This window comes from Egretta garzetta, unplaced genomic scaffold, assembly GCF_000687185.1.
Source record: "Egretta garzetta isolate BGI_Z169 unplaced genomic scaffold, ASM68718v1 scaffold975, whole genome shotgun sequence".
Lineage (NCBI taxonomy): Eukaryota > Metazoa > Chordata > Aves > Pelecaniformes > Ardeidae > Egretta > Egretta garzetta.
This window is the reverse complement of record NW_009259633.1, coordinates 192101-202343: the sequence shown is the minus strand read 5'-3', so window position 1 is coordinate 202343 and position 10243 is coordinate 192101. Positions and strand designations below refer to the sequence as shown.

The 10243-nt window shown below is 48.8% G+C and overlaps 1 protein-coding gene across 1 annotated transcript in view; it reads right to left on the bottom strand.

Moving 5' to 3' along the window:
• The window catches only part of MAP1A (microtubule associated protein 1A), a 58892-nt gene that overhangs the window by 5076 nt on the left and 43573 nt on the right, over positions 1-10243 (bottom strand). Inside the window, exons 2-4 of the mRNA XM_035893984.1 lie at positions 8016-8098; positions 7213-7353; positions 5-5487 (exon numbers count right to left, since the gene is read on the bottom strand). Coding sequence (XP_035749877.1) covers positions 5-5337 — 5333 coding nt within the window. The 5' untranslated portion in view covers positions 5338-5487; positions 7213-7353; positions 8016-8098. The remainder of the gene's footprint in view (positions 1-4; positions 5488-7212; positions 7354-8015; positions 8099-10243) is intronic.

The following is a 10243-nucleotide window of genomic DNA, read 5'->3' as shown; positions in this document are numbered from 1 at the left end:
TGCAGGTGGCTGGCGCTGACCTAGCGCATAAGGCCCTTCTGTTTCTGGTGTTGTGTCGCTCTCCTTTTCCAGTATGGCAGCCGTAACAGACAAGGGCGATGCCGTCAGTGCTTGGTCCAGTGACTTCGCATAGATATCTAGGACAGCTTTCTCCTCGTCATCTAAGTAGGAGTAATCTTGTTTAGAAGTCAGCAATTCCTGCCTGCCTTTGCTTCCAGTTAACGCTTTGGACTGATTTTCCTCACCAGAGACGTATCGAGAAGACAGAGGAGAACGTTCCATTTGTGTTCTCTCCAGGAGAGTGGTGTCAGCAGGAGCTATTTCCACTTCCTTTGCTTCTGATGTAGGTTTGGCACTCTTCTGTGTGACATCTTTGTAATCACACGATGCCATCCTTAAACATTCTGCTTGCAGTAGCACAGGTTTGTCTTCAGCATGGCGGAGATCCTCCTCCTCCTCACTGGGAAACTGCCCTCCTCTTCCTTCCTGACGATACCCATACGCAGAGCCCCATGCTTCACTTTCTGCTCTGCTCCAGGTGTGACTGCCAGGTGCCGCGGGAGACAGGATCTCCTCCTCTCCCATTTTAGGAAGGGATTTTGTTTCGTATTCTGGTACCTCGTCCAAGAATGTGCTCTCTCTCTCTTTATCGTATCTCTGCCGTCTCCCCTGAATAGGGATCTCCTCCACCTCTTCTGGAAACCACACTTTCTTCTCATAACTTAAATCTTTCATGTAAAAGTCTTCCATTTCTGGAGATTTTTCTTCTTGAGCTTCCTCAGACCTGCAAGGTTTTACACCTTCGGCAGAGATGTGTGAAGATGTTTTATCCTCGGTTGGGCTCGGTTCTGTCACATGTAAGCCCTTTGCATCTGGAGATGCTTCCTGAGAGCCCAAGCCTGCAGTTCTTCCCCCAAATGGTCCCTTTTCTGCTGCAGAAAATAAACTGCTGTCATCTGGGGACATTTCTTCACTTGAAGTATCTCTAGGTGACGTGTCTTTAACCGAGCTACCTTCTGGGCAAGGGAAAGGTTCTGACACTTCTTTCATGAGTTCTTTGGCAGAAGTTGTTGGGGATTTTTCACATGAAGCTGGGCTCTGCTCCGTGACATCCATGGATTTCCCAGCTTCTGAAGGGAATCCGTCAGTGAAGTCAGACACGGTTTTTTCTTTTGCAGGTATCTCCTCTGCGAAACTAAGAGATTTGATGTCTTCTGGAGAAATTCCTTTAACAAAAATGTCTGAAGAGATTTCCTTGCTGGGACTGTCAGTGAGAGAAATGGATTTGGTCTCCTCTGGAGAAATGTCTTTAATGGAAACATGAGATGATCTTTCTTCTTCTGAGGTGTCTCCTGTGAAATACAGCAGTTTTCCTTCTTCAGGAGTCACTCCCCTGACAGAAATATCAGAGGATTTTTCTTTACCAATACTTTCTTCTGTAAAAGAAAGCGATTTGGTGTCGTCTGGTGAAAATTGTGGAGATTTGTCACTTCCAGATCTGCTTTGGCTTGTGAACTGTGGAGGATCCACACTCCCTGGAGACGCTTCTGTAGTAGAGAATGGCTTGAAGGATGCATGTTTTGAAAATCCCATTAAACTTTCTGTCATGGTTTTAGTTCCTTGCTCTTTTTCTGGCCCCAGAAACACATCTGTGCTGGGGTGGGGTGGCATGGGCTGCTCCTCCTCCTCCCCTATCACCACTGTGTCCTGCTTGTGGTAGGAGAGCCAGGGCAGCTCCTCCTTCCCCACCAGTTCTTCCTGCACCTCCTCCCCAGAAGACACTGGAAAGTCGCTGCCCAAATCCAGCTTGTGCTGCAGGGGTCCAGGCTCTTCTTTTTTGTGTCTGTATTTAGCCACAGATACCTCATCTTCTCCGAGAGGTTCGCCCTTGGCTCCCTTCGCCACAACAGAAGCTTGGACCTCCAGTTTCTTGGCAGCAGCATCTGTTTGTTTTTCGAATAGATCTGAATCTACTGTTTCTAGTTTTTCCTCCACCGGAGACTGGTGGAAAGGAGTGTGTCCTGCACTAGTGGGGCCAGATGGGGTGGGAGAGGCCATTTTGACTGTACTGTCATCAGGGCTCATGCATCGTTCTTCAGCCTCCGCAGAGTCGACCTGGGAAAACGGTGTTTCTTCAGTGGGTAACGGCAGACCAGAAGTCTGCGTCACTTCTACGGGAACACTGATTAACACGTTATCAGGACACCCTTGATGAGCAAATATGGGGGCATTGTAATGCCCTCTGAGTTTCTCAGGCATTTCAATATTTGGAGTCCCATCTTCTTCTTCCTCTTCTTCTTCTGCCTCTTCATGAAGATCCTTCTTTTGAGCTTCCAGTTTTCTCTCTCCTTCTGCTAACGCATGGAAATCTTCAGGGGGTGGAGACTTAAAACATTTGTCTTCCTCCAAGGATGATGTGGGAGAGATCGTGCCAGCAGAGGGAACATAGTCGAGACCTTGGGTTGCCTCAGTCCGAGAGGAGGGCATGCTGTTTACTGTGTCTAAAAGCAAAGAGCTTTTCCCAGTCTCTTCTGTCTGCGGTGCTGTTATAGACGCAACAGATTGATCTTCTGCTACTGAGGTTGCAAAAGATGAAAGCTTATCGCATTCTGTAATGGAGGTAGCAGACGATATGTGTTCCTCCTCAGCTAAAGGCGCTGCCACAATGTTTGTGGGATATGCCAGGATTTCAGACTCCTGGCCAGCATAGCCCTTGGCTGAAAGGTCAGCAGTAGGCACAGCCTGTATTCCATGTATTGCTTCAAAAGAGCCTGGCTGGTCAGGAACAGAAATGTCGTAGGCATTGACATCATACTTCAGGTGTGGGATCCTCTCTTCCTGTTCATCATGTATTTCTTCATCAGAAATGGTCTGCTCTGTTTCTGAGTAGCCTGGGATGGTTTCATCTTGGATATATGAAACATGTTCTGCTGTTGCTCCTGGTGGGACCGGCAGACTGCTCAGATATGGCTCTTCCTTTGTTACCTCCTTTCCAAGCAATTTGGTTTTCTCACCCATGTCACTGAAGTCTTTTTCCTTTTCCGTAGTGGTAAATATTTTGTCCTCCCTCTCCTCCTGAGCCAGCTCATAGAAGTCTCTATTCTTTTCCACCTTCTCCTCTGCCTTCACGTGCTGTTCTTCCTTTTCTTCCAGGTCTGCCTTTTCTATGACATCTTCTCTCTTGTCCTTCTCAGCCTCCTCCTGTGCCTCTGGCCCCTCAATATATTTTTCACAAGTCTTTGTTTCTGCTTCCCTCTGTTTTCTGTCCAAAGAGATTTTCTCTTCTTCCTCCTTTTCTCCCTCTCTGAACGCCGGTGACCAGGCACCCTTTGCCAAGAGGTCTGCCTGTGGTGGTACCTGTTCTTTGTCTGGAAACAGCTGAACTTCCTTGTCCTGCTCAGCTTCTCCCCCGTAGTATCTCATGTCATGATTTTCATCTAGTGCTCTCTTTTCATCCTCTACATTCTCAGCATGACCTGCTCTCAGTTCTAGCTGATGGGCTGCCTTCTCCTCTGCTGGCAATTCCTTTTCCATATCAGTAGCAGATATTCCCTGATCAGGAATGTTTGGTTTCAAAGTCAGATCCACTTCAAGGCAGCTCTGAGCACTCGTGTCAGCAGAGTCTTTTACCTCTGTTTCAGGTACTCTCATAATCTTATCACTAACCTCAATATCAGACACTTCTTGAGGCACCTGCAAGGACCCTTTCTCCTCATGCTTCAGGTCCTCAAAGTCCTTTGTAAGATCTTCTGGTGATGACAGGACTAACCTCTGCTCAGCGATGGAAGTCTCTCCCGGCTCCACCTGTGCATGTGCCTTCTCCATTGGTGACGCCTTCAGGTCAGCAGGTACTTCCTTTTCAGGTCTGACTTTGATCTTCTCACTTTTGAGTCTGCCTGGAACTTTTGCCTTGTATAATGTTTTTCTTACTTCTGGGGTAAATGGCTTTAAATCTGGTTTAGAAATTTTTTTGGGCTCTGGTTTGGTTTCCTTCTTTTTATCCTCTTTCTTTGAATCTTTTTTTTCCTCTTTCTTTCCATCATCTTTTTTTAAGTCCTTCTTCTCCTTCTTAATCTCTTTCTTTTCTTTGTCTTTCTTCTCCTCCAATTTGGATACTTTCTCTTTGAGATGCTTTTTTCCGACCTTGTCTTTTGCCAATTTTCTTTTCTCAGCTTTGAGAGCATCACTTGTTTCTGTCTTTATCTTTTCATGTTTAACAGCTTTCTCAGGAATTTTCTCTGGGTGTTCTTTAACCTTTTTCTCCATTTTAGCATCCTTTATGACTTCTGGTTTTACCTCCTTAATCCCCTCCTCAACTGCCTCTTCTTTCTTTGCTTGCTTTGTCACAGATGGCTTGGGGGAAGATTTAAGACTCTCTTTACTGTCGGTTCTTTGCTTAATTTTGGTCTGCTTCAGCAGAGGTGGAGGCATTCCAGAAGTGATATCTTTCTGAGTAGCTACTGGGTACCTGAGGAAATCCAGGTGCTTGAGTTTCTCAAGACCTTCCAGTATCTTATTTTGAGGAGCATTTCCAGGAAACAGAACCCTTACAATTTTCTCTGTTGGGCTGGCTGGAAGCCACACCACCAGGGCTGTGATGGATGTGAGATAGGGAACAGAAATTTCACCTTCTTTCCCACTTGCAAGAATTATGCCAGTCTTTGCTTTACTATTACCAGCCCATTTCTGCATTAGAAACTGCATTTCTTTACTGTCCTTGACAGGATTCAGTATATACATGTCCAGCTTACCCACTCCCATTTTGTGGAAAAGGGTGATGGGTTCAATGGTACTGCTCACCACCCTATAGAGAGGCTCCGATTTAATGCCCAGTCTGTTGAGATACTGCAGTGTCAGACAAGCTTCTTCGATGCTCCTCTTTACTTTCATGGACGATTCGGGCATCTTCAGTTTTTCGGGAACGTTAAAAAAAACCACCCCTAGCTCAGGAGAAATCAGGTTCTTCATCCAGTCACTGTAGTTGGTGGAGCCCTGGGACTGTTCCTCCTCTTGCTCAGCAACTTTCCTCTGCAGCAGCCCATTGATGCCAGGTAGGTTGTCTGCACCAATGTGGGTGAGCAGGATCGAGTCAATCCTATCCAGATGCCTTACCAGCTTCCAGAAGCAAGATTTCCTGTCAGAGCCACCATCCACAAGGATGTTAAACCCATTGACAGCAAAGAGAGCAGAATCACCTCTTCCCCCAGGGAATATGTAGCAGCAGGGTTTAGAAAGCTTCAGAAAGCCCCCTGAGGTGGGTGGCTCCAGGAGATCAAATGGAGACGGCACGTCAACTGTCTCGGAGACGTATTCTGCAAACTCAGACACACCATCCATTTCTGGCAGAACTGGATCGGGATTCAGTTTAAGATTAATAATTTCCTGAAATCGAGGATGCCCAAGGTTGCTCCAGTCTCCTTCTCCCAGGCACGACACAGTAAGGGAGGCCTTGATGTCTGAATCAGTGTTGCTAAGAATCTGGGTGACCTGATGAGACAAGCACAGACAAATAAAGGTCAAATAGAGCTCTGAGACCAATGCAGCACTTAAAAAAGAAAAAAACAGTAAGAAAAAAGCCAGTTAATGAAGAAACACTGAAGACACCACGAGCACTTCACCGATGGAAACACTGGGGACATTAAATAGCCCAAAAGCCCATTGTAAATACATGCATGGGGCCATGTTCCGCTCTCTTCTGAAATTCTGCATGTCGATGGGCTGTTATGCCTCCTGACTGCTGGGAGAGCACGGTGACAAGACCTCAGGAAAGAAAATGAAAGCAGGAAACACCTTGTCCTCTGTCCTTACTTCTTCCTATTTAGCCTGGGATATCAGTCCCTGGTCTGGGCTCAAAAGTAGCAGGTTCTTTCCGATTTGTGAATTCTAACCCTGAGATTCCCTTTTCAGTGCTAAGCATCATTGTCTGGGCTTATCCTTGGTCACCGGCCAGTGACCGATGACACAGCACTTTGTGCAGCTTTAGTGCCACAGGACTTTCTTCTTTACTCAGATTTATTTTCTTTCCTAGGACCTCTTTTGGATGGAGTCCTGACTCCATCTTTGATGTACGGTATGGGGCTGGGGACATGCTACATGATTAGTAAGTAGAACTAAGGCCAATATAATTTCCATTTCCAAGGCTGCATTGATTTAATTTCCAAGAAGCATTAAAACTCAGACTTCCTAAGTATCTGGAATGAAATCAGTGCACTTCTTTAGACTGCGTTCTCTTGGTTAGACAGGCCTTCATTGACTGGCTTGTGTCCAAATAACTGGGTACCAGAAGTGAATGACAACAATCAGCCTAAAACACGTGAAGGTGGGTAGATTTTCTGACATAGCAACAATGATATCAATTGCCAAAATATCACCCAATCATTCCTACAGCAACTGTATGTTCAGTCAGATGGAGGCACTCTAAACCCGTGGCACACAATGATCAGTGGAAGTAGGGCTTATCAAAACCTGGAGCAGCGTGTCTGTATTGGCAATGAGCGCCAGTGGGAAGAGAGTTTAAAGGCTCTGAGGAAAGCTATGGTACACCTAGCTGCAGTAATTAGCATTGGCGCAGAGGTTCAGAGATGTCCTTTAAGGTTTTCAAGACCCCACTGGACAAAGCCCTGAGCAATCTTGCCTAAATCCAGGGCTGACCCTGCTCTGTGCAGGGGGTTGTGCTACAGCCCTCTCGTGTGCCTTTCCAGCCTGAATGATTCTGCGATTCTACGATTAAGTAACGACTTTTGTAGCTGTTTAATCATCATGTAGTGACTTAATCAGCATTTAGTCACCCCCTCATCATCTTTACACAACCTGAATGAACACTCTGAACAGCTCAGGCTTGCTGGACTGGCTGTGAAATGAAGAGAAATACCCACACTTGCTAGGGTGACGATGGCCTCTGTCGGCTGTTTTCTGGAAGCTGCCCACAGGTATTTTAAGCCTGCTTTAAGAACTGTTGAGTGTCTGCCCACTGAAGAGCCAGTCTGGAAGGTTATTTCAAGCTGAGCACTTAACGGTGGAATCACCCATGCCTGCCACCTTGGAAAGCTCAAGCCAGGGAGTTAAAGCAAGATGCCCAAGACTGTAGCATGACTTATTTGTGGTGTGCAATTTTGTGCTGGCTTTCAAGCCCGTCTCTCTGCGGATCTGCCACCTGCATTGCTTTATCGTGCACGCTGTGAACAGGAGGGGACACACTGGCTTGCTGCTCACCTCCGGGTCTGAAAGTATCTCAGCAAACTTCTGGTAGGTGAAGGTCCCTGTCTGCAGGATCAAGTCTCCTTCCTGGTCCGAGCTCTGACCACAGAAGATCAGTAGTTTGTGGGCTGATGAATCACACAGCAGGGAGCGGACCTGTTACCATAAGACAGAGTGTTGCAGTCAAGACGTTATCTGTATTCCTCACCAGCACCCAGAAACCCAATCACATGGACAGGCGATACGTATGCATTGCTCACAAATAGCCAAAACATAAGTTCTCTACATACAGGAGAGCATGGGAAGAGGGAGGACACTGCTACTGCCCACCCAGCACAGCTCCGTGTCACATCGTAATTCACATGGAGAAATAGGCCAATACCAGGAGAAAACACTTGGCCTTACCCTGCCGTGTAAGAGGGCAGCACATTTGGATGCTCATCAAACTAGAATGCTCACGGTTCAGAAGCCCTCCACCATGCGTGCTAGGAACCTCTACGAGCTCCTGAGAAATCCTTGAAATCAGGCAATTCTGAGGCACTGACCCTTCCAGGAGGCAGCTTGCTCCTGAAAGGCTAGCACACACGAAACCACGCGCTCTCATGTGCTTGTCCAGCAGTGAATTCTGCCACAGGATACTGGGTACTGCCCGCATCTCGTTGTCAAGGCCGGAACACCCAGGCACTTCACCACTCCTTGCAGCAGACTGGCAGCGCGTTCCAACCCTCCGGAAGGTGTGGAGGGCAATGACCGTCACCTCTGTCAAGCAAGGGCAGGAGAGCTGATGTGGAGAAAACCTGCTGGCATCTGGTCCTTACCTCAGAAACGATGCTGTCCACATTGGGATTTACCAGGATCACTGTCTCCAGGATATCGCTCCGGTGATGGAGTGTTCTTTGGCCTGGAGAGAGGCAAGGGATTAGACAGGATGGGACAAGCTGCTGTGACAGTACCTGCCTGCAGATGTTTTAGCCTCAAAAATTCCACTTCAGCGTGAGTTTGGTTGCAAGGCTCCAACCTGCAGTCTAGACTCAATTCAATACCTGGGTCTCACAGAACAAACCCTTTTCATTAACAAGGAAAAAAAATCCTAGTTCGGGACCAGCACAATTTGCAACTCAACTCCAACGTGCTCTGAAGTCCACGGTGCCAGGCACGTTGAGCTGCCCACTTGTGCCAGGCACCTGCGCCCTGCAAATGCTGGCACGGACCAGGCACCCCCTCCAGACAGAAGAGTCTTGCCCCGTTGCAGCTACCACAGAGAGGTATCTCTGGGCGTCATCCCAGCCGTGGGCACCGCAGGGCTTTGCTAGCCAGCGGCTGCCTGCCAACTGACCCTTCACCAGAGTGCTGCAGCACGAATAACAAACCTCTTACCATTCTGCCCAAGTTTTTTCTCTTACAAAGTGTTTTTCTTTAACCCAAACGTGCGCTCCTAGCAGTAACCTGCTGCCATGGGGACCACCCGGATGGGAAGGATGCTCGCCCTCCTGTCTCCCTCCCATGAGAGCCGCAAACAGGCACCCAGACAGGACTCTGAGCTCTCTCCATAGCTGGGCAAAAAAAGAAGAGCCAAAGGAGAGCAAGCAAGAGCCTGGTAGTGCAAAAAAAAAGCAGTTAGTGTGCTTGCCTCGCGTGGGCATTATGTGGGTATTTGGCAAAATACTGACTAATGCCTGGGCCCTATCCATTTATTCGAAAGGAGAGCGGTGAGTGCTTGCCATCCTCAAGGGCAGGGCTAGAGCCATCGTTGTGTACCCAGGGCAAACAGCCCCGGGACGCAGGACAATGTGCAGAACCTTCCTTCCACACTGCAGGCAGCACATCATTTTTTTGATTCTGGTCATGGCACCCACTCCGCAAGCCAGGCACTCAGAACTCAACTGTTGGAATGTATAATTTACAGGGTCTAAACTTTTCACAGGCTTTAATCCCTCATACAGACTGGAGGGCCATAGATCTTCCCTGAAGATGGATATGTATTTCTATTTCTATTTTCTGTCTTCCAGCCAACTGCTGCTCCCTGGAAATGTCGTTCTTCCCACCCTCTCTATTCCACACCCTCCCATCAGCTCTTTCCAGGCAGGTCTCAATACATTTGTCCAAGATAGCTTGACCAAGCAGTATTTCAAACAGTGACACAAAAAGAAAGAAGCCAGATAAAGGCCGATACTCAGTACAGCTTTAATCAAACTCAGTTTTCAGGGATGTTTCACTCTGGCTGCCAGCGATTCAGTATACACCAGACAGATACGCCCAGCAGGCCGCTTTCAGCCCCAAATGAGAGTGGCTCTGAGCTCTCAGCGGAACTATTTATACCCTGCATCGCCAGCTGCTTTCTGAGCTTGTGTTCTTTCAGTTTGTCTAAAAAGGGTCCCCACAGCCTAAAACAAAGCCATCGCTGTGCAGAAGAAACGCTTGTGCCGAGCTCAGTGGCATTTCTGCCACTTTGGGACATGGTGTATGGGTGGGAGAGGCCGGGAAGCAAGCCCCCGCAGGAAGGAGGAATGCTGCAAGTGTGCCCACGGGGAGTGGTGTGGGAGGGGGCAGGCGGCGCAGGCAAGGGGGGCCCGGGAGCTGTTCTGGGATGTGCTCCGCAGCCAGAGGCAGCAAAACCCCACTCACCCTGCAGGTAACGGCAATTGTGAAGGCGCTGCTGACACCTCGGCACTGCTTAGGTCCCAGCTTAGGTCCCAGCACGCCATTCCCTCCCCGACTGCACCACGCAGCTTTCGCCAGCTCACCCACCCCAGGGCCTCCGCACACATGCTGCTGACAGCGTGCGGGACAGAAGAGACCCGCTCCCATTCCTCAGGAGCTGGTCTGGGACAAAGTGAGACCCCTGCCATTCCCCAGGCTCCAACCACTGCCACCCTGCTGCCTGCACGGCCCCAGCAGACTTTTTGGGCAGTCGCTACCCACGTCACTGGAGCACACAGCTTGGCGCACAGGACCCATGCCAGGCATGGCGCAGTGACCGTGGCGCGGCACGCAGGCGCCCGTCCAGGCAGCGGGTGCCAAGGCGCTGCAGCGGCAGCGCCAGCCC